The sequence below is a fragment of the Ostrinia furnacalis genome, unplaced genomic scaffold (assembly GCF_004193835.3).
Source record: "Ostrinia furnacalis isolate ACB-3 unplaced genomic scaffold, ASM419383v2 OfSCF1318, whole genome shotgun sequence".
NCBI classification, from domain to species: Eukaryota; Metazoa; Arthropoda; class Insecta; order Lepidoptera; family Crambidae; genus Ostrinia; species Ostrinia furnacalis.
The window spans coordinates 27,105-51,951 of record NW_021131557.1 but is presented as its reverse complement, the minus strand read 5'-3'; the positions used below and the strand labels follow the sequence as shown (position 1 = coordinate 51,951).

Here is a 24,847-nt window from a genome sequence, read left to right as displayed (position 1 = left end):
GCGCGCGCGCCTTTACTACCTGCTCTGCCTGCACTTGTACTTGGTAACAGGGATAATAAGGATATGAAGTTTCGGTTATGGATACGGTTACGGATATTAGAATAATATTATACCGGTTTCGGTTACGGTCACGGATATGAAATCATTTCAGATTATTTATTTATTTATTTATCCGAAAGTCTCGGATAATTTCGGTTACGGAATTATTAGAATTTAAAAAATGTAGGTATAATACAAATAGCAAGATGCTGCGTGAGCGTGACCCACATAGCTACTTTATGTACCAACTAAGACGACACCTATGTATGATAAAGGTAAAACAGGCTGGCATATTAGATGGTGCCAGCGAATGCCAGACAAGTTGGTAACAAATATTAAGATTTAAGGTACAATTCCAAGACGGGCCGCAGACCGCAAACTGCAACCGCAAACTGCATAACTATGAAATCGGCAGCGCGGCATTGCAGCTGCGGCGTGTATACTGCAAATTTCATAGAGTTTTGCAGTTTGGCCTTTATCCGAAACTATCTGTAACTTTTGAATCAGTTTCGGTTACGGTTACGGATCGGATATCCATAACATCCCTGCTTGGTAAGATGGCCCTCTCCGTNAATACCTCAAGGGTGGTCCCATTTAAATTTAATAATAGAAAAAACAACCCCCAAGGGTGGAAAATTGGGGATGAACTTTTTTATACGCAATATCTCTGCCGATTATAAATCAATTTGAACGATGATTTTTTTGTTGAATAGGTATTATCAAAAGGGTGGTTTCATGCGAATTTGAAGAAAATATTTCACCCCCAAGGGTGGAAAATTGGGGATGAACTTTTTTATAGGCAATATTTTTAATTTTTAGTTTTTTTTTGTGTTCACGCATTTGAAGTCGGTTTAATTTTTTCTTAAAAGTTAATTATTGCTTTAGAAAACAAAAATTGATCATTTCTCTTTAATGTGTCACTTTAATAAACCTCTCTTATTTATTCTCTTCCAGAACGAACACAACCCAGACGCGTGCTCCAAGTCCGGCTTCACTCCCCTCCACATAGCGGCTCATTACGGCAACGTGGGCGTGGCGCGGGCGCTGCTGGCGGCCGGCGCCGACCCGGGCCGCGCCGCCAAGCACAACATCACGCCGCTGCACGTGGCCAGCAAGTGGGGGCAGCTGGCCATGGCCGACCTGCTCGTGGAGAACGGTGGGTGGAGATGGAGAAGAGCTGATAAAGATCTTGAGATGCGCGCAACGTTTTTGAGACGCCCGCTTACGTTCTTTAGACGCTCGCTCCGAACTTTCTTGAAACGCCCGCACACAAGGTTGTTAGGACGCCCGCTCACGCGTTCTTTAGACGCCCGCTCACGCGTTCTTTGGACGCCCGCTCACGCGTTCTTTGGACGCCTTCTCACTAGGTTCTTAGGACGCCAGCTCACAAGGTTCTTAGGACGCCCGTTCACGCGTTCTTTGGACTCCCGCTTACGCGTTCTTTGGTCGCCCGCTCACGCGTTCTTTAGACGCCCGCTCACAACGTTCTTTAGATACTAGCCTCAATGGGAACTAGAGCTCTATATTGTCTTAGTAACTTAGCTGCTAGAGCAGTCGCTATCGAATCACACTCGCGTGACATCAGTCCGGCGTAGTGGGCGTGGCGCGGGCGCTGCTGGCGGCCGGCGCCGACCCGGGCCGCGCCGCCAAGCACAACATCACGCCGCTGCACGTGGCCAGCAAGTGGGGGCAGCTGGCCATGGCCGACCTGCTCGTGGAGAACGGTGGGTGGAGGTGGAGACGAGCTGATAAGGGTCTTGAGACGCGCTCAAGTTCTTCCGCTGCGCGCGCTAAACGCACATCGTTCATAAAACGCGCGCTCACAACGTTCTTCAGACGCCCGCTCACAAGTTTCTTTAGATATCCGCTCACAATAGTGAGCGTATTTCAAGTCGTTCTTGAGACACAAGCGGGTTACGTTTTTGAGAGGCTCGCTCACATCGTGACAATCACCTAAAGACCGCTTCTTCACTGACGCTAGAGGAAAGTCGATATTGTACTTCGACCTCTTCCTATATTCTTCTGATTAAGGGTGTGGAGGATTCGAAAACATTGAGGAATCCCCTAGGACTACTCAACATTCATTGGATGGTTTCATCGTCAAAAATGTGTGTAATTTAATGCAATGATTAAAAACATGGTCAAAATACTTCAAGTTTTCTAGTTTATGCAATCAAGAATTATCCCTAACCTTTAACCACTTTGTCCCCAGGCGCCAACATAGCGGCAGTGACGCGGGACGGACTCACGCCCCTGCACTGCGCGGCGCGGTCGGGACACAGCAACGTGGTGTCCCGCCTCCTACAGCATGGGGCCCCCATCACTAGCAAAACAAAGGTACCTACTTTCTTCTATCCTAATACTAGAAGTTTTCTCACGTTCCTTTAAACATTTGTTGACTAGATATGTTCCAGCCATAAGTGGATCTAAGATTGCTTGATTTGTGCAAAGCGGAGGGGCGTAGTATCAGAATACTGTCCCGAAGCAGTGGTAGGGTTAAAATTGTAGTGTGACATCTGAGTGTGACATGTCAAAGCGCTTTAAATCCTTACGAGTTCTAAAGTTATGATTGTACCTATCTAACTAAAATTCTGCGTACTATGTGCCCTGCCCATTGCCACTTCAGCTTGCTAATCCGTCGGACTATGTCAGCGACAGCGACTTTAGTTCGTTTACGGATCTCCTCATTTCTGATTCGATCTCGTAAAGGAACACCGAGCAGGGCAGGGCACATAGCACGCAGAACTGACGGCCGATGGGGCAGCAAGGTTTTGGAGTGGAGGCCGCGTACCGGAAAACGCTGCGTGGGACGGCCACCCACAAAGTGGACCGACGACATCATAAAGGTAGCAGGAAGGTGCTGGACGCAGGCCGCTACCAACCGGGCAACAAGGAAAGCATTGGGGGAGGCCTAAGTTCAGCAGTGGACGTCCTATGGTTGAGATGATGATGATGATGACCTAAAATTCCAGACCCCCTTGACAAAGTTACAAAGGTTTACAGATATTGCAGTTTTAATTCCGAAATGCTTCGCTCTGGTGCGTTCCGTGAAAAGATTTTTACATTCCTCTCTTTGTTTTGCTATCATGCGAGTAAACCCCTTTCCTTTCATCTTTTCCAGAACGGCCTTACCCCTCTCCACATGTCCGTTCAAGGCGAACACGTGGAGACGGCCAAGGTACTTCTCACAGAGGGCGCCCCCATCGATGACGTCACTGTTGACTACCTCACAGCGTTGCACGTCGCAGCACATTGTGGACACGTCAAGGTAAAGTGAACTCTATTTCGAATCACATAAAGTTGATTGTGGCATGGCTCACAAAAAGTGCTCCCATTTATGACGTCACCGTCGAGTTTGTCGACTATCAGTAAGATAGTCGACAAACTCGACGGTGACGTCTCGTTATATCTCGCAGTTCATCTACATATGTAGTGAACTCTATAAATGACAAAGAGCATAATTTTGGCGATTGGCGAACTGCCTCCCAATCCAACCCTATAGCGTTTTGTTTGAGAGACTGGTACCTAAGATAAGTTTTATAGAAACCCCTAAGTTGGAATAATAAGTCAATGCTCGTTATTTGCAGGTTGCAAAGCTTCTTCTAGACCGAAACGCAGACGCGAACGCGCGAGCACTAAACGGCTTCACGCCGCTTCACATCGCCTGCAAGAAGAACCGGCTGAAAGTCGTCGAACTGCTACTCAAATACGGAGCTAGTGAGTACCTACTTACTTACGACCTGTAATTTAAATATAACTGAAAAACTAAAAATTTTAAGTACCTTCCTACCTAGGGACATTTTGAAATAAGAGATCTGAATCTGTGCATTTTTAGGGTTCCGTACCTCAAAAGGAAAAAACGGAACCCTTATAGGATCACTTTGTTTTTGTAATGCACAGATTAAAAAATGTATAAAAAAATGCACAGTAAAGCTTCAGCCAAACGCGTGCAGACCGCGTCTGCGATGGCGATCACTATGCGAGCAAAGGCCAATGACAGAACGACGAACGACGCCGCGACGTCTACTTACGATTTATTTTTATACACCTAGCACTAAAAGAACTTCAAATCTTGGGTTTCTTGTACCTTTCAGCAAATCACGACAAATAAATTCCGCATTCGTGGCAAGATTTCTGTGGGGGATTATTGAGACTAGATAACTCTATGTAAAATGAGCCAAGATTTCTGGGAGGTCTTTGGAAGATTGGGCTCCCTATCTAAAATAACTTATTACACTATTTAATTCTCCAGGCAAATCAGCAACCACGGAATCAGGTCTAACACCGCTCCACGTAGCAGCGTTCATGGGCTGCATGAACGTGGCACTAGTATTGGTTGGCGCGGGCGCGGCGGCCGACGCGGCCACGGCGCGCGGGGAGACGCCGCTGCACCTCGCGGCGCGCGCGCACCAGACCGACCTAGTGCGGGTGTTACTAAGAAACGGGGCCAAGGTTAGTCCAGTTCAAAACTAAGTCTAGGTCCTGCGCCATATAAGGTCTAGGTCCGACGTCAAGATAGGTCTAGGTCCGGTATTAGAGCGCTTTCACATTTAGGCGATTTAGCAGCGCGACAAACGCGCGTCAGACGCGCTGCCGAAAATTTCGTGCTATGTGACAGCGGATGCATGCCTTCACATTATAAAAACGCCGCTGCCGCGCTGCAGTCGCGCTACTAACGCCCTAATGTGAAAGCGCTCTTAAGCTAGATGCAACGACATTCTAGGTCCAGTACCAAGCTAAGTCCTCCATCCAGCTAGGTCCAGTATTATAAGTTAGGACCAGCGCCAAGCTAGCTCTAGGTCTGGCACCAAGCTAGGTCCAGCCCGATGCCGATCCAGCGCTAATCTTCCTCCAGCGCCAAGCTACTGTAACTAGGTTTGGCGTCAAGTTAGGTTTAGGACCAAGCTACGTCTAACTCCAAGGCAGTAGCTTCCAGCGTTCATGGGCTGCATGAACGTGGCGCTGGTATTAGTTGGCGCGGGAGCAGCGGCCGACGCGGCCACGGCGCGCGGGGAGACGCCGCTGCACCTCGCGGCGCGCGCGCACCAGACCGACCTGGTGCGGGTGCTGCTGAGGAACGGGGCTAAGGTAAGCTTCTGAGGATACTGCTGAGGAATTGGGCTGAGGTGGGTCTCGCGACCAGCTAGGCCCAACGCCATGCTAGTTCTAGCAAGCTAGGTCCAACGCCATGCTAGTTCTAGCAAGCTAGGTCCAACGCCATTCTAGTTCTAGCAAGCTAGGTCCAACGCCATGCTAGTTCTAGCAAGCTAGGTCCAACGCCATTCTAGTTCTAGCAAGCTAGGTCCAACGCCATGCTAGTTTCAGCAAGCTAGGTCCAACGCCATGCTAGTTTCAGCAAGCTAGGTCCAACGCCATGCTAGTTCTAGCAAGCTAGGTCCAACGCCATGCTAGTTCTGCTAATTTCCTCTAACCTAAACTATATTATTTCCCAGGTGGAGGCACGAGCCCGCGAAGAACAGACGCCACTACACGTCGCAGCGAGACTCGGTCACGGTGACATCGCGGCGTTGTTGCTGCAACACGGCGCCGACGTCGCGGCTGCCACCAAGGACCACTACACGCCGCTGCACATCGCTGCTAAAGAAGGTACCATCATCATCATCATCATCACGAGCTGATGGACCTAATCGTCTATTAGACATTATACCAAATATTCTATTACTTCTTGGTTTACTTGATTTACCCAATACAGCTGTCAAAAAAGGTATCATCATCAGGTCATGGACATAGATATTTGGTGGGATTTTAGGGAGATTAGCTGAATATTCTGACGTTTGTATTTCGGTGCAAATGCTCCTGTTCGCCACGCTAGGTTCTCGTCTAGGTTCAAAACAATAAGGGATCTTACTCTGTTCATACCACGAAAAGTTGTTTTATCACGTATCCATTATTGTGATCAAACTTACTCATTATTTATCTTCTACCCAGGCAAAGAAGAAGTCGCCTCCATCCTGCTCGACCACAACGCGCCAATCGAGGCTGAGACCCGTAAAGGCTTCACTCCACTGCACCTAGCGGCCAAGTACGGAGATATGGGCGTGGCCAGACTACTCTTAGCGCGAGGAGCGCAGCCCGACGCGCCGGGCAAATCTCACATCACGCCGCTACACATGGCCACGTATTACGGACACCCAGATATAGCGCTGCTTTTGCTGGATAAAGGTATTTAGGATTATAGATTGTCAATTTTTTTACGTTACAATTTGAAATGATTGGTGCTATTATGCGAATTAGAATTTTTATGTTAGTGGTTTTTGTCTATACTCGTAGTTTAGATCTCGTTAAGGATATTCAAATCTTTGGAATTAGGTGTATACTTCTTATTTAATAGGTCCAAAATAAGAAAAAAATACTTTAAAAATTTCCAATGCACATTTTATTCTTATACGTTAGCACTCAAACACTAAATAGGCTAGATTATACGCACTTATAACATAATAATGGAGAAGTTTCATGGTGTGAATGAGCAATCATTAATGAAGTAATTCAATTATATTTTATCAAAGATTTTTGAGACAAATAATATTTGTAGTTAAGCACCAAAAGCACTACTTTCCTGTAGGTTGTGGATAAAAAAAATTATTGCGAAGCATTATATCGATGTTGCACGATAAACCCAAACGTTTGTCGATCAAAGTCATCGATAAGATTTTATCATGGCGCATATTCTAGCCCGATTGATTAAGAGTTTTTTACACGTTCTAAATAACTTAAAATGTCTTAGTGCCATTGCCATTGTAATGACTTATTTATTATTGTTGGTAACGAAATAAACATTTTTCATTTTTATTTTCATAGCAGAGTTATAAAGCCATTGAATCTTCTCCACTAACCGTAGTAATGTGCCATGTTCTAGTACGTTTGTGTAAGCTAGCGGTTGTGTTGTAGGAGCGTCGCCGCACTCCCTGGCCAAGAACGGCCACTCGGCGCTGCACATCGCTTGCCGGCACAACCACCCAGATATCGCGTTCGCTCTGTTAGAGCACGGTGAGTTTATTACATGACACACACACTATAAAGCTTCAATCACATCAACGCATCCAGATCGCCATCGCCGGCTTGATCATTTAAGCCAGTGGTTCCTAACCTTTTCAATGTCACTACCCCTGTGAACAAGTATGAGAATTGAGTTTACCCCTGGCTAATATAAAATAGTTGAAACCACAATAATCTCGGCGGTCTCCTGCGACTCTACAGAATCTAAGAATTTCGTGGTGGAAGTAAATTTGCCCATCCTAAAATGTCTCTGTAAACGAAGGCAATTTTTTGCTAAATAAGTTTGGCACGGCCTATAACGTACTATTATTTTGTTTATTGATTGACGGAGCCACTGATTTAAGCCAATGACAGGTCGCGCGACCCATGACAGTCCGCGCGACCTGTCATTGGCCTATGATCGCACCGGCGAAAGCGATCTGCACGCGTTGGTGTGATTGAAGCATTAATTCACTGTATAGTTTTGTCACTCGATGAATGGGGACTCCGTTCGACACACACAAAAACAGCATCACACACCTGCCTTAAAGTAGTTGTAAATATAGTATACCCCGACGATACACTACCGATATAATTATGTACATAAATAATTATATCGTTAATCTGTACCTACATTCTGACTTTGTATGAACCGAATAAACTATTTTTCTTTCTTTCTTCTGAAACTAGTAGCATCAATAGCTCAGTAACTTTAGTTTCATCAAAACAGTATTCGAGAGCCTACGCTAAAAATATTTTCTACAGCCGTACAATAGTAGACAACTGATCCACACTCTTACGACAGAAGTTTCAATGAACTTTCTTCCGTCACAATCAGTTTAATTTGAAAAACAATCTACACTACGTACCTCGCCTCCCAGTCCGCACGACACGGCAGGCTTTTGTGTATGTGTTACATGTTTAAACGTAATCTTTAAGCCTTATAAATGAAAATTCTAATAAATAAATATTCTGGAAATGAAGACAAGTTACTGAATATCGCGCAATATAGTCTGGCTAAAACCCATGAGGTCTAATGAAGGTCATCCTAAATCACTAAACACAATTTAAAAGACTTCAAGATTGAGAAAGTAGCTGAACTAATTTTATATCTTTTCTTATGTTCTTTTAGATGCCGACCCTGGAGTTAAGTCGAAGGCAGGGTTCACACCACTGCACATGGCTGCCCAGGAAGGTCATGAGGACTGCGTGGAGATGCTCATCGAGCGAGGAGCTGATGTCAACGTACCTGCCAATAACGGTAAGCAATATTGCGCACTATATCCACTATATTGCGTAGATATAAAATTAGGCTGAGTTGAACCAATTTTTTTAACATGACAGATTTTTGACGTTTGTTTAAAGTTAAATTAAGATAGTGCAACTCAGTAATTTTGTTTTTATCTACTCAGTAACTCTGGTGCAGTTCTTTGAATACTTTTTGAAGAATATAACGGTCAATGCTGAGATAATTGTGAAAGAAAACCAATTGTAGTTACGCAATCCCAACTAATATTATAAATGCGAAAGTAACTCTGTCTGTCTGTCTGTCTGTTACGCTTTCCCGCTTAAACCTCGCAACCGATTTTGATGAAATTTGGCATAGAGATAGTTTGAGTCCCGGGAAAGAACATAGGATAGTTTTTATCCCGGTTTTTGAAACAGGGACGCGCGCGATAAAGTTTTTCTGTGACAGACAAAATTCCACGCGGGCGAAGCCGCGGGCGGAAAGCTAGTAAACCATAAAAATTATGGCACTCGGTCATTAAACAGGATAATGATTTTACCATTGAACTACTTGGTATTAAAATAAAACTTATTATGTTATTTTTATCACTAATCAGATTGGAAAACTGACTATTTTTGTATATTCTGTTTGAATTGAAGTATAGCTTTAAGAGACACATCAACTCATTTATCCTATTACTTTATCCCACCAGGGGGGTCCACGGGTATTTTTCTATACATAATCCAGGGGAAATATGCAGTGTACAGGGGCACTAAAGTAGAAGTTAACTTTCCGATCAGTCAATAATAGCAGCTTTTTTCCAGGTCTAACACCCGTACACCTAGCAGCCTCTGAAGGTCGCACAGCGGTTCTGAAGTCTTTACTAGCTGCTGGCGGTCACTGCAACGCGCGGACTAGAGATGGATACACTCCTTTACATGCTGCAGCTCATCATGGCCACCATGCAGCAGCCAGGGCGCTTATAGAGGCCGAGGCTGACGTCACTGCGAGGGCAGCTCACGGGTAAGTTGGGAATAATGGCTGTATAAGCAATTAGTAAATGCTGATGGTCACTTTAGCGTCCGCTCTAGCGATGGTTGGGTACTCGCATTCTCACCACGATGTGACATCACTTAAGGTGCAGTGTATGAGTAAACTAAGAATTATAATGTGTAACTGGAACGGCTACCCACAAGGTGGATAGGTGACCTTATAAAGGTGCGGGAAGGCGCCGGATGCGGCCCGCTACCAACCGGGTAATCTGGAAATAGTAGCTGAAATAAAGCCGTATAATACTCCCCTATTGATTCATGACACCATTCCGATATCCGAAGTCCGTCTTCCCTTACTAACAGCTGTTTTACTATCGAATGTAAATTGTAACTTGTATTGTTTGGTTCAGGTTCACGCCTCTACACCAAGCCGCACAGCAAGGACACACGCTCATCATCCAGCTGCTACTCAAGAACAATGCAGACCCGAATGCGTTGTCAGCTGTGAGTATCACCTTAGTATGCCATTTTAAAATGCTAAGAGTGTTCTAAAATAGTGTTATAACACCATTATTACTCTTTTTTTTTTTCAAATGAAAAATATTTTATTGACAAGTAGTTGGGGAATTCCTCTCTTTAAGTTTAAGTAACATGTATTGAGTGAGAGGAATCCACTCTTTCGTCATAGCATAGATGTTCTAAAGTTACATTATGAACTTACATTATTTGTAACGTGTTTGCGATATAACATTTGATAGAAAATGACAGAATTAAACAACTATTAGCATTGTACATAATTTTATAAATATAGTTGGTTAGACTCTCTGGCCTAGTGGTTCGCTTCAATAAATTCTAATTTATTGAATACCTAGTAATTTTAAGATTAAATGAATTTCTGCCAACTTTGCGACTTAAATTAAAGACTTATTAGAAATAGGGGCAACTCATGTACTGTCCAATACCCGATAGTCTAATTATTAACTTTCTTGTTTCCCACCAGAACGGCCAAACCGCGTGCGCTATCGCCGACCGACTGGGCTACATCAGCGCGGTGGAGGCGCTACGACCTGTCACCGAGAACACGCTCAGCCAAGCTGTTGGTGATACTGGTAAGTCTTATTTACATCTTCTAGTGCTTATTTATTATCTTTTTAACCGTGTAAATCTGTCAGAGAAGAAAAGGGCTTCCACTCTTCTCATGGATGACGTAAGATGTAAGGGAGAGATGAATATCAGGCCTCCCCAATCAGACTGAAAAGTTTCGGAAGTGTAAGAAAAGTGAATTAAAGGGGGTTATGCTAATGCAGTGTTGACTAAATGAACTGATGGTGGAATGATGATAGGTGGAATTGAACTTTAAAGTTTAGATTGTTTGGAATCAATCATATTAACTATATCGGTAGACAATACTCGAAGGCAAGTAAAGAGGATTAGCAAGCTGAAGTGGCAATAGGCAGGGCACATAGTACGCAGAACTGACGGCCGATGGGGCAGCAAGGCTCTGGAATGGAGGCCACGTACCGGAAAACGTAGCGTAGCAGGAAGATCGACGACCTCATAAAGGTAGCAGGAAGGCGCTGGACGCAGGCCGCTACCAACCGGGCAACATGGAAAGCATTGGGGGAGGCCTATGATGATGAAGTAAAGACGATGTTTTTCGATGTCAGTTAACAACGGGCAATGGTCGGTTTTATTTGCTATTATGAAATCAGCGCGGGAGAGTGAATAGATCGAAATTGTTTCTACATTTAACATATTATGTTACAAAAGCATTCTAAATAATCATAATTTGATACAATCCTTTACAATATTGCACTTGAACGTGCAATACCAGTCTCACAAATAAGCCCGATCTTTGATGTGCGCGTTAGGTTCGGTTGCGCAACTAAATGTAATGATATCCCTCAAAGCGAGCATAAATTGGCCTCTGGAAGTGTGCCAGCGAGGCGGTACAGTCGGTCACATACGTGTATTTTATAATATGTTTTTTAATTTGTATAAAAATACATGGCAAAGCTTCATTCGTTGTCTATGATTTTATCTGTCACAGAACTGACTTAAATAATTCACAGAACTGTCTGTTGATGTCTGTCAGAGTCACAGAACTGAATTAAAGTAGTAGTTTACGATTTCTTGAGTCTGAATATGAATAATATTTTAAACTCGCCTAAATCTACTAAAAGAATGTAATGATTTTCTAAAACTTTGAGTTTAGTTTTTATATTTTGTTTCTCTATTGCCATTTCGAGTATTTTCGATATAACTTTTCGAGATATTATAATTATTTATAATCTATCACATGAAAGGCACTGTACATATCTAATGGCAGTATTGCAATAGCAATATTGACATTTCTCAGAACTTTAGAGAAACTGCAGACATTTTTGTACCCCACTGTACGTCTCCCGAGCTCAACTATTTTTAGTCACGGATATCGGGAGAAATAAAACACAAATTCGGAAATAGATGGCGGCTAGCTCCTTGTTATGACTGACTGTATTTATCGTCAGAAGGGTGAAAGGTGACTTGACGAAATCATTAATAATTTTAGTAGAGAAACAAGGAAGTAGGGACAAAGATTTTAGGTATTCCCCGAATGGTTGAAATTCTCTTACCATTTCGAAATTGTTTTCAAGAATAGGTTTCTAAGATTGTTTTATAAACAACATAGATAGATGGAGGGTCATTTCTTGTGGGTCAATCTTACAATCTCGACAGGGTATTTAGTATTTACTGAATAAACCAACTTACTCTATGTTATCGCTTCTATTTATTTATTTATTGTTGAAGATTTACCAACAACATATCAATTTACATGCATCGTTACATTATTAGCCCTTAAGTAACACCGTGGGGTAATTTTTTACCCCAGGCGCATAAAAATTGTCATATCTTTTGTTCTAGCGAAGCTAGTGCAATGTCGTTTTGTGTATTCTCAATGCAGAGCGTGCGCTTTAAGCTCCTAGACGCGGGATGTGAAAAAAATCATTCGTTTAGCTTTTACAGGTAGGTGGGGTAGAAATTTACCCCAGGGTGTTAGTTACGCATGCTTTAATTTATCATCCCCTAACATATTATTAATAGGTTTTTATAATATTTAAACAAAATGAGTAAATATTTATATGACGACCAAGTATAGCGTTGTCTCAAAAATACAGAGAGATAAATAGAGCTTGATTTACATGATACTTTACGAACTTTGAAGACATCCCCTCAGAACAAAGCTTTCATAAATTCGACACAGTAATAGAGCTCGAAAGTGATAATTACATAATAATTCAGTGTGTTTGATGTGTTTTGAAAATAATTATTAGAAATAAAATAAAATAAAAAATAATTTCTCATAATTTTATAAAAAACAAGTTTTTTTTATTTTGCTTTGTTGTAAGTCCAAAATTTTTCGTTTTATTTAACTTTCAGTTTAAAATGTGTATAAAGCATCTATTCGATGTTCGATTAGTGTAAGTTTTAAGTTCCCACAATAACTTTTTAAGATTTTTCTACAAGACCATTGTGGAGACTATTAGTTGCAAATGAAAAATTCTTAGTTTTTTGTTATGATTGATTTAAGATGTTTCTTTACGCTGGATAGACGATTTTTAAAAGCAATCGTATAATTTAGTGAGCCCGCTAATACATGTAAATCACAAATTGAATTGATTTTAAATATTTAATTAAAAAATTTCAATTTCTGTTTGGGGTAATTTTTTACCCCAGGGTGTTCAATGTGTAACCAAAAATAAGGATGTTACTTAAGGGTTAGAAAGCTAGAATCAAAAAGATATGCCTTTACAGGTAAATACAGCATTAAACACAGACAGAAAAAAAAGAACTCTATCTTATCTATCTTACATTCCATCTTTAGAATCCTTCAAATACTACCAAGTTCGTTATCACTTACTACCGGATTATTGATACCAAACCCAAGTTTGGAAAAACTATGAAAAGCATAAGAATTATACTACTATCACCCTGGTGTAGCCCTTCAAGCACCCGCTAATCGAGACAATAAAAATCAATTGTTACCGCGGTCTCATGCACATAATCTATTTTCTTTATAAATAATTGCCTCCATAATAATTGGAATGCTTGTTTATTTGGCTGCACCGTCATTTATCAGCCCAATTTACATTTCCCTAGCCAAAAACCCTTACAAACGAAACCAAACTTAAACTACGAATCACAGAGTCGGTTTTTAAACAATAACAGTTTCAATTAACTGCTTTCTTGTGTGGCTACGTTTAACTTGGGAGATTATCTGATTTCGGGTTTGTTTACAACGTATTGTAACCTTGACACCGAGCACGACAAAAGGTTTCTGGGGCAGATGTTGAACGATATTGACCTTTAAGATCAAGGTGCTAAAGCGGGGCTCGTTACGTATTACGCGAGTGCGTGATACGGTTTGATCTTATCGGAATAAGGTGAGAAATGAAATTCCAAATTGGGATTAATCTTTGTTTTTTTTTTTTTTTTTATGTGATAGGAGGCAAACGAGCAGACGGATCACCTGATGGTAAGTGATTACCGTCGCCCATAGACACCCGCAGACCCAGGGGCGTTACAGGTGCGTTGCCGGCCTTTAAGATAAAGATACGCTCTCCTCTTGAAAGCTTGCAGGTCGTATCCGTCCGGAAACACCGCAGACGACAGTCCATTCCACAGTTTGGTTGTACGGGGCAGGAAGTTTCTAGAGAAACGTAGTTAAGTTAGGAAGTTTTTAGAGTTTGTTTAATTTTAAGACGTCAAATGAACAAGTAAATAGGTAAGTCTAGTGACTAGTGTACTTTTACTGTATCTAGAGCGCTACGGACTTTCATATAAAAGCCATACATTTTCTGTAAATAGGCTCTTATAAAGCGCTTTTAAAGGTGGACCGACGCCCTCATAAAGATAGCAGGAAGGCGCTGGATGCAGGCCGCTACCAACCGGCCTTTGTGGAAATCACTCGGGGAGGAATATGTTTAGCAGTGGACGTTCTATGGCTGAAATGATGATGATGAAAGCGCTTTAAACCGTCCCAGTATTAATTTACCCATCTAAACTTCCGCACTATATTGCTTTCAGCGCTATTTCATCTACTGTGCGCTGAATCTCAATATCGGAAGTAAATAAATGTAGAGATATCCTAATGTTAAGACAACCTTGACTTAACAAACCGACCATTTGTTTAAAATGGCTAGATGACTAATCGACTATCCTTCAGACGCACTAGAGTGATCGGCAGAGCAAGACCTTGTTGAATTATCGTGGCGGAAGTTCATAATTAATCTTAAAAGTGTAAAATAAATGATCCAATGATCTAACTTTTCAATTAATTTTGCTTGTATAATTTGTGCAACCATCCTGTATAAGTATTATGTCACTACATAATAATATATAGGATTACACTATATGAATGAGCAATAGTAATTTCCATGTAAATCAAATAGCGGATATTGACCTATGTTTATGCAATAGATTCGTCATTCGCGCGTCATTTTACAAAATTTTGTTGCTAACTACAAACTACGAGTAATATAGGTCTAACTGGAGGTTAAAGATAATAAAATTTATTGACGTTTTTCTATCTTCTTGTGAATTTTATATGACATCATTATGTCTGGAATTAATTAACATCTCTCTCTATCTCAGCATAATATGTCCCCAGTGGGATTCGAACTCGCAATTGCTGGCCTAGTCTGGGACGCCAACTGGTGTTAACCAGGTTTTGAAATAAGACCACGTTATAAACTTACGATGAGTAATATGATGTGTCCAACAAAACGGAAGGCGTAATGCCATCTTCGTCGAACCGCTAAAATTTATTAGCATGTAAAATAACACTTTTTATGGCATTTGAGCTCACGTTTGCTATTGTGAGACGAAAGTTATGTCAATACATACATACTTTTGCGACCACCCAAAGCAAATATATTTTGCTTATTAGAATAAAATATAATAAGTGGGCATTTGTTAATGTTTATTTTTGAATCATCTCCGATTGACAATTCTAATGTTAATCACAATGTTCAAAATTGAATTTATACAAGTCTCATCAAAAGGGGTGTACCGTAGTTATCCGACCATTTTGTATGACCATTGTAAGCAAATCGATCAATATTGGCCCATACAATGGCCAAGCCGCCATGCATAATTCATTACTTAATCTAACATAGTACATTCGGTCTGTATGATTGATGCTATTTGGTTCATGACGAGTCTATGGAATCATAGACAAATTCCTTATTATTGTAGGGTGGCCATGGTTAAGGGAAAATGCCAGACTGAAAACATTCAAAATCCCTGAAACAATAAATTAACTCGTGGAACCCTAAGGCTGAGTTGCACCATCTTATTTTAACGTCAAAAATCTGACAAATTCCATACAAAAAGCACCGGTTAATGTTATTGTCATGGTTAAAATTGTGTCTCAATTCGCTAGTAACCTACTTGAAAAGTTGAGCCAATTAGGTAGAAAACTAGGCAATTTTAGGGAAATAAAACAGATATTTATTTATTTATTAAAGGATAGTACACAGCACAATATCAATCTGTAATAACAATGTTTTTAGTAGATTTTGTAGGCCAATAAATAAATAGATAAATTATGACTATCCAACATTAAACATTTCTACATACCTTCTCGAGTGACATTGTTTAATTGCAAATAAATGATTATGATTATGACAACCATTATAGATTTTATATGAACTGTATGACACTCAGGGTAAAACATAGATTTTATGTCCTTCTTTTCCGAGCCGTCTCTTCTTGCCAAGTCTAGTAGCACTTGTCATTAGTAGTATTCTATATGTAATTATTACTAACAAACATCACTGATGAATTTTAGACCTGAAAATGGTCCCATTTTATAATTTTTATGGCCACAGCATCTCCATTAGATGCTATTAGCATGATTTCATTAAAGCGACGCAGGCGCAGTCGTTATCTAATCTGTCAATGGATGTCACGAGTCACTGTGCCAGGGGTGCATGTTACTATTGTCTATTTTCGTAAGGCGAGGTTGAATTCATTCACAACTACGAGTACTACTCTTGTAGCAATAGTATTTGTCCTTGATTTTGAAGTTTGTTGTGCGGTGCTTCTTCTCAGCACTTGTCAAATGTTTGTCTCGAAGCGCTGGTAGGGAAAAAACAGAATGAGACATGTATAGACTCTTTAAGAGCATTGACGATTTGCAAGTACTAATTCAATTAGTCTACACGAATAAAGATAATTTTGATTTTGTAGGATGATAATAAATAATAATATTATAGTAATTTGAATGTTGCTTGAAGTAATCATTAGCCTTCAGTTCTTCAAACCATCACTGAAAACTTAGGTATTAAGTATTTTGAAATCTGTATTAGGCAGGACTGGTGTAAATACACGAGTAGGTATTGTTGAAAACCTTTATAATTAAAATGAAATCAGCGTTTTCGAGTTTTCAGATCTATCTAAGAATGAGCGACAACAAAAGGATATCCTAGGGAAAGCCCCCAAAACTCACATAAACTATATTTCCCAATAACACTTGTAATTAAGCGTACCTAGCATATTAATAGCAAGTAACATTTAGATCTAAATACTCTCTCAAAGATAATTTCTGTGGAAAACGCATCAGGTTTAAACCCAACCCAGCCCTGATCAGCTTTCTCTCAGCAGGTGCGAGGATACACACAGTTCTTGCTAAACTTCGGAATTTCTTAAACTACTAGCTTACAGCCTTGACTTTGCCTTTAATTCGTACTGTGTTATAACTGAGTAAATACAATGAAAAAGTGACTCTCGTTTTCTGTGAATCGCTGAAAAGTGAATTTTAGTAGAGATAGGCACATTAGACTAATTAAAGCACACTTCTCAACGTGGAAATTCGGTCTATTCCACTTTGATCACCTGGATTTGATCACTCAGGTGATCAAAGGACACTAGTGTGTCGCCTGGAGTCGACATTCACTCTATGCTATGCCGCGTATTTATCGTGAGATATGAGAATATGCGTCGTTAGATGGATCGAAATCTACCTGGCCCCTTGCCTTTTGCGTATAAAAGTCTCTAACTTCGCACAAACACAATGACCTTTAAGCCAAGGTGTTTCAAGGACAAACATTGCAAAAATTATACCTAAATTTAAATTAATTCCAGGGTTTATAATTATCTGCGTTTACTAGACATATTCACGCGGCGTTGGCTCTCTGCCATTGTTTTCAGGAGTTCGGAAACCAACGCGAAACTCGTAACATTTAAAATTAGCTAAGAATCGGTATTTCTGAACGGATTGCAGTTGATTATTTTCGGGGAACCATTTGGTTTGCAACTTCTACTAATCTGTGGATAAATATTAATTAACTGTGATTATTAAATAATAGTGATGTCATTAGTAATTATTCAGTAAGAAAATAGAAGCGATCAAACAAACAGTCGTTAAATCTAGATGATTCTGTAGTCTGTACACTTGTGTATTATTTTCAAGCTCCTAAAATGGAGAAAAATATGAATATACAATTATTTGTAAAAAGTGACATTTGGTCCCTATTTTTGGGAAACATTTGCTTTTCTTTGGCCTCTGATGACTTCATTCCATGTTCATAAGATATTGAAAGTTATTATAATGTTTAAAAGATGAGCGCATGACCTAGACGGTTACACAGATGACTGAAGTGCATCGCCCCAGATCACTGAAGTATGAAGAGAAAGGGACCCATTTGCCCTGCAGTGGGTCACGCAGCTAATAATAATATTATATTTATAATTTATACTTACCTATCAACTTCAAATGTGCATAAAACTAGACAAGAAATGCAAACAAAGATCATGCGTTTGACTAAGTACGGTCAGCTGTTATTGTTTAAAATCAGCGAAATACTTTTTGTGTTAAATCTACAAAATTCTCATAATTATGTCATACATTAGGAATTCCACGTTGGGTTATGAGTTATGAATAATATTATGTTAGAAATAATAACGTGTGTGACGTCACTTTCCTTGAATTAACATAGCTATAATATGCTTCGAATCGTATTCGAAGCATATTGTTTTGTATTTTGTCTGTTTGCCAGAGTCACAAAATGTTTAGAATTGGCAAAAGTATTTCAAGATTTATTAATTTTATCTTGCAACTAGCTGACCCGGCGAACTTTGTTCCGCCTTAATGGCAATAAATAAGCAGACTTTTTTTTTTAATTTTCGAACGGGATAAATAGTATCCTATGTCCTTCTCCTGGCTCTAAACTACCTCCCTGACAATTTTCAGCTAAATCGGTTCAGCCGTTCGATAAGTGGAATAACTAACACGACTTTCTTTTATATATATAGATTATTTTATCTATGGTATTTAATCTGATACTACTTGGATTAATGGATATTTAAGCCGTGTTTCTGATTTCTTGTTGATGGTTTTTTTATTTTTAACTTTGACAGTGAAGTGTGGACTAATTCTGTGCAAGTTTATAGCTTTAAGCTCACCCTAGCGGGCCACGTGTCCACATTCCTAGTCGATGACGGCTCCCAGCGTGGGCTTAGCATTCTGTGAGAGTTCGAGTTCTGTGTAAAAGTTTTTGCATGCGGACGCACGTGAGCCGGCGTCAATTATACAGAGCGACCAGTCGCGCCGCGACCTCTCTACGCTTATCACGGCACAACACTACTCAATTCAATTAACCAATCAACTTAATCCAATTCGAATATAGAACAAATCAATTCGAAAAAGGAACTTCGAGTTCGCGCGTTCTTTTTTTTCGCCGTGCAGTGCTAACTGGCCATTACGGAATAACTGTTTTGTGTGTTTATGATAATTGTTGTGAAGTGTTTGAAAACTTCGCCGATTCCCGCGAATGTTCGGTGATGTAACTGTGAATCGCTGAATGGTTCCTTTGTTTAACCTCAAACTCAGTGCCCCATACAGTGTTCTTGGAAACTGAAAGTGTTTTAGGCGCTAAATAAGGAAAGCTTCCTGTTGCTGCCGAACTTTTTGGTACGTATTTCATAAAAACTCAAGCAAAGACATAAATCGTGGGCGGCCTAAGTTTGTTTACCATTTTGGTAGCGGTAGATTTTGTGTTTATTTATTAGTTTTGTTGTATGCAAATGGTTTGGTGCGCTTGCGTCGATGGCGTATTGCCAAAATTTATTAATAAACGACTGTCAAGAATTTTAATTTTGTTCACCGTGAATACGGCAAATGACGTTATTTTTGTGGCGATTCAAATAATGATTCAGTCGAGTATTAGTCATTCATAATTTCAATTGTAAATAAGTTTTTGCAGTAATTGTTCTATTTTAAATTACATTATGATCGTTTTGCTTTAATATAGGTACATGAAATTTCGACTCAGTCTATAAAACAAAGGCTTAAGTTTTAGGGGTCTTTAATGAACAAAGATATAAGTTTTCGTTAACAGATGATTGGCCTTCGTAGTTTTTGATACAGTGATGTAATCCGGCTGACCTCACAGTTATCTCCCGCACAGGAACCTGTTTCGCTATAGAGTTACCGACTGATTGTGCTGTTTGGATGTATGGCCAGATAGTTATTTATGATCGTAAAACTTAAAACATTTGGGTACAGACGATGGTGATGCTAAACACTGTAGCTTATGACTTATGTGGTTGTAATAGGAGGTCTTTTGCAATAAATTATAGTAAAATGGCTGTTGACTGTTCTTTTAGGACTCTCTACATAACTCTCGAAATCCAGGGTTAAGTTAACCGAGACAAGTTCTATAGAATTTATGTGGATGAGGAGGTTCTAATTAATCATTCTAATTACTAATTCTAAAACAAGAAGATTTCAAGTGATGCAATGTTTCCGATGCCATATTTTTTTATTTGATAGTCACAGACTTCCATAACTTTATCAACACCGAAGATAGAGTCTGTGTAATTTCATGGTTATTATTATGTAAAACGGTATTTAGTTTCACATTAAATAATACGCGTGAAGATCATACGCCTGTTCATCTGTTATTGAAAATTCGATGGCCTGTCGTAAGTTGTTTACAATATTTGTAATTATTCTAACTTCTCTCCCATATATTCCTTTTTCCTTTAATTTTTGACCTAAACAGGTTCTGTCTGATATCACAACTGCAATCGAAATCCTCTGGGAATCCGTAATATTTAGCATTTTTCGCGGTCATTACCATACGAGAGTGTCACAAGCCACTGGCCACCCTCCCTAAATAATTTATAGGTATCCCCTCTCAGTCCATGTACCGTGACGAGTGGTTATTTTCAACTGTTTCCAATGTCAATGAAATCCTCTTTTGTTGTGGCATTATGCTGGTTTAAGAAAAATAATTCCTACTTTTTTTTCTACACAGAAGTAAAAAAGTTTATGTCTGATTTATACCTCTTTGGTTTGTGGCCTTTACGGATGACATGGAAGGAAAACTTTTTTCAAAAACCCAGGCAACTTTTTTCCTACACGCGATGAGTATAAAGTTTCTACGTCAAATTAGTTCGGGATTTCCTAATAATGTTCCTGTTTTTCAATGATTGTAGGGTTGTATAATGTTAGTGTATGAAATAAGTTTTTGTAATAAACCGGTTAAAACCTGTAGATCAGTCTATTCTTTAACTCTGAAATTAACTATTACCTCTTTCAAAAATACCTCTTTAAATCGTCATACTTCGAAACCAAAATCAGGTTTTGGCTACCAAACTGGAAGTAATACCTCACTACATCCGATGGAGGTACGAAATTACTCGTAATTATTATAATAGATAGTAGACATACAAGTTGTGTTTTTTGCTCTCGGCTTAAACATAGAGTACCGACGTAATGGTTCTTTTGACCCTGTACCCGGTTTTTTAAAGTTTAAAATGTGTTGAAATCTATATTTTGCTGTTTACAATGAGATGTAATAAACATTAAAGTGTTCAGGTTATTTCTTACGTAGGCAAAGTATTCATGTTAAATACAATATTTTAGAATGTGTCAAGAAAAGAGCATTAGAATTATGTACATTACTTAATATGAAATACAAGTTTTCAAATTAATCATTGTTATCCTCGAGGAAAAGGTACATGTTAATTGGATAATCATTTGACTCGTAAGTACATTGATGTACTCGTAATAACGTATATACGATGTGTAAACAACATTAAACTAATCTGTCCTAGACTTGCAGACTGTTTATATCTGTTCTATAAAACATTGCAAATATGTTTTATCTTGTATCAATAAAATGATTCACATTTCAGCCAGCAGTTACATTTCTGGGCATAAGCACAGATTAACTAATGCCACAGCAGAACACGATTTCCCGCCTTTTTCACCTTTTCTCACAGTCAACTACGGGCTCTTTTCTAGAGATCGTCAGCCATTTCTTTATAATTTGAATTTTGTCAACAATAATCAGCTCTGAATAATCATATCTACAACAATTTCAGGCCCCCATCTGGCCAGCTTGGAGGATGTAAGCCATCCTCTATTGAATTCTGGTAAATTAGAGAGGGTCGTACTCCTTCGTACAAGAATCTGTCAAAAAATTAACTTACGCGAATTCGAAGATGCTCAAAAGTATAAGTTAAGATTATAAATACATAGGAACACGCGGACTTTGCCTGCCATTAATTTCATATTGATCGACACCATATTGCCGTATACCGCATGGTGGCCATAAACTGCATAGCATACGATGTCTTGATTGCGTCACGCCATTGTTATGATGTTTGGCGAAAACATAGTTATTGGATGTCATTGGAGCAGTAAGTTATGTGCCAGTAGAGCCAGTAAACAATACATGATAACATAAAATACTCGTACAGATTAACACATAGCTGGGGCAGGAAAGTTCTCGAGTGGTGACTACGGGCCGGAAAACGTAGCGTGGCCCCTCACTAGGACCGACGATCTGGTGAAGGTCGCGGGAGGTGCCTGGATGCGGGCAACACAGGACCGGTCGTTATGGAAATCCTTGGGGAGGCCTTTGCCCAGCAGTGAACGTCATTTGGCTGAAACAAACGAACAGATTAACATAACCTTTTCATATTGAAAAGCCTACCTACTTAGTTCTATGATAGTTTAACGTAAAGATCCAGCAGTAGAGTTCTAGTGACTGACAGACAGTGATGATGATGATGATTACCTAGTACAGTCGGCGTCAAATAATTCGTGACACCCAAAGTAGCCAAAAAGTTCGCAACACATCTTTGATACTTTTTGGCTACTTTGGGTGTCACGAACTATTTAACGCTGACTGTACCTACTTACTCAACTTGAATGAATAATATAGGAAATTTTAACAAGCAATATTTTCATGTTGCTTAAACGATGGTTTTACAGTGCGGCATTTAGAGATTTCATTATCAAACTATTAAATGATCACGTGAGTACCTTACAGTTCAAATAATGAAGTCATGGAGGTTATTACGAGTTATCAAGCTAGTTTAAACAGCTTTAAATAGTTTTTACAACTGTACCACAGCAGAATATCTAACTACGAGTACATAATGATTAAATAAAATGTGACTATACTTTCATGATTCACATTTCACAACAACAACTGGCCATAAAAAACAACGAAGACCATTGACTGTACTGAATTAGTTCCGGAAAATTCCGCACAAACAAAGTGACTCTGCTGTAGCGAGTAGCGTGTTGTTTAGGGTTGCTAGTTATTGCAATATTTAAACCTTGCAAAGTCATATTTTGGATTTCAATAGTATGTTCTCTAAAAAATTGGGAATTGATCACTTCTTACTTAGCTTACCTTGTTCGCAATGTTCGAGTTAGACCATATACTTTTACGGTATTATCTCGTTACTTAAAACAAAATACTCTAACATAGTTTGACCTACTATGTTCGTATTTAGTATGTAGGCATAACCGGTTTAAAGGCTCTTACGTCATATTACTTAGATGTAGGTATCTTGTTTTAGGATATACTCGTAATAAGTGTCACCGAAAAATAACATACATTTCCTAAGAAAATCAACTTTCGTAGGATTCTAAACGAGAGATATTGACAATGGTTGTTACATCATTTTATAAGCACTAGATGTCGCTTTACGACGCAACTCTATCTATCGGAATTAAATGTCTTGCAGTGGGTAAACAGTGGGTAAACAAAACATAGTCATATGAAAGTGTAAACATGCTCGTATGTTAACATATCGATTATGTGCTTTCCCTCATTTACATTTACGACGGGCCCTTAGAAATGATGCTTAATGAGTTACATCAAAGATTTCACGTTTTAATTTGTTAAACAAATACTGGTGACAAATCAAAATATTCAAGATTCTTTATTCACCATCATTATTTCAGCCACAGGACGTCCACTGCTGATACATAGGCCTCCAACAATGACTTCCACATCGCACTGTTGGTAGCGGCCTGCATCCAGCGCCTTCCTCTCTCTCTTTATTATTATTTGTTTTACATTGCAGCACTGTCCTATGTACTATAAATATAAAAAATATAACCCTCCTTCTGGCGCAGTCGGGTAATTAAGAAAAAGTACTTAGGCTGAGTTACACCACCTAACTTTGACGAGCGATGTTTTTTGTATGGAGTTTGACAGATTTTTGACGTTTGTTAAAGTTAAAGTAAGATAGTGCAACCCAGCCTTAATCCTTCAAGCTCCGCGAATCTAGACACAATAGATAATCAATTATTATGACATTAATTAATGCCGTCTGGGACTCAATCGGTTAATCACATAGCATTTTACAAAAACAAAGTATATAAACAAGGATGTAACTATTGAGATTTAGTACCTACCTTTAATCTTATGTCTTAAAAAAGCAAAACATTTACCTTATGTTGTAAAGATACTAAGTATATTATATATGTATGTATGTATATGAATATGAGCATGGTCATGTCCGTATAACCTTAACATTGTATTGGTCACGAAGTCGATAGCCTCAAAACGTTAAGTGTACACTAAAAATAAATATTCTGCAGAAACATTGAGAATCAAAAGCATTAAGTTTAATAGGGTAACAAGTTAAGAAAAACAGTATGGTATGAGGTCATTTCTAATATGAGCTCTACCAGCCGACCATATAAAAAATATTTTAAAAGTTTAATTTACATATTCATTTATTTGCTCACTAAGTGTAGGTACATAAGGTCTTATAATTAAATACAGTGCTTAAAACTTAGTAACCTAGTTTAGGTATTGCAAATTTTTGGAGGGCTGCGAAATAAATATTAAAATTAAAGTATCTACGAATATATTTAACGTAGGTAAGTACCTACCTAACTAAGATTTGTCACACAACGAAAACCTGTCATCTCCCTGGGTAGCAGTTGACGGTTAGAGATCGCTTCATAGCAATAAGACTGACTAAATAAATAGTGCCGTTTCGATTTGGTATTTTTTTTGTGTAGTTTACAATAAAGTACTTATTTCTATAAAGTGAATCTTGAATAAGACTAAACTTTTCGCCAACAAACTATTATTTGGCATAAGTGTAAGGAATAACATTGAAATCTACTTTTACTAGAAACACGCTAGTACACTCATGCCATGGCTAATGTTTTTTGGACAGTGGCCATTTTATCCCCACTACATATTGCAGGCCCCCCAAAATAATACCCCATTAATGTCCGCTTCTACGATTATACGACGTTTTTACTGCCCCTCTGAGTGTCCTA

The 24,847-nt window shown here is 39.3% G+C and overlaps 1 protein-coding gene across 1 annotated transcript in view; it reads left to right on the top strand.

Moving 5' to 3' along the window:
- LOC114352322 (ankyrin-3) overlaps nucleotides 1–24,847 on the top strand; it is a 122,604-nt gene that overhangs the window by 72,026 nt on the left and 25,731 nt on the right. The window contains exons 6-17 of the mRNA XM_028303908.1: nucleotides 994–1,195; nucleotides 2,252–2,376; nucleotides 3,161–3,307; nucleotides 3,627–3,756; nucleotides 4,292–4,491; nucleotides 5,493–5,646; nucleotides 5,989–6,222; nucleotides 6,949–7,047; nucleotides 8,168–8,296; nucleotides 9,088–9,286; nucleotides 9,666–9,759; nucleotides 10,256–10,364. Coding sequence (XP_028159709.1) covers nucleotides 994–1,195; nucleotides 2,252–2,376; nucleotides 3,161–3,307; nucleotides 3,627–3,756; nucleotides 4,292–4,491; nucleotides 5,493–5,646; nucleotides 5,989–6,222; nucleotides 6,949–7,047; nucleotides 8,168–8,296; nucleotides 9,088–9,286; nucleotides 9,666–9,759; nucleotides 10,256–10,364 — 1,822 coding nt within the window. The remainder of the gene's footprint in view (nucleotides 1–993; nucleotides 1,196–2,251; nucleotides 2,377–3,160; nucleotides 3,308–3,626; nucleotides 3,757–4,291; nucleotides 4,492–5,492; nucleotides 5,647–5,988; nucleotides 6,223–6,948; nucleotides 7,048–8,167; nucleotides 8,297–9,087; nucleotides 9,287–9,665; nucleotides 9,760–10,255; nucleotides 10,365–24,847) is intronic.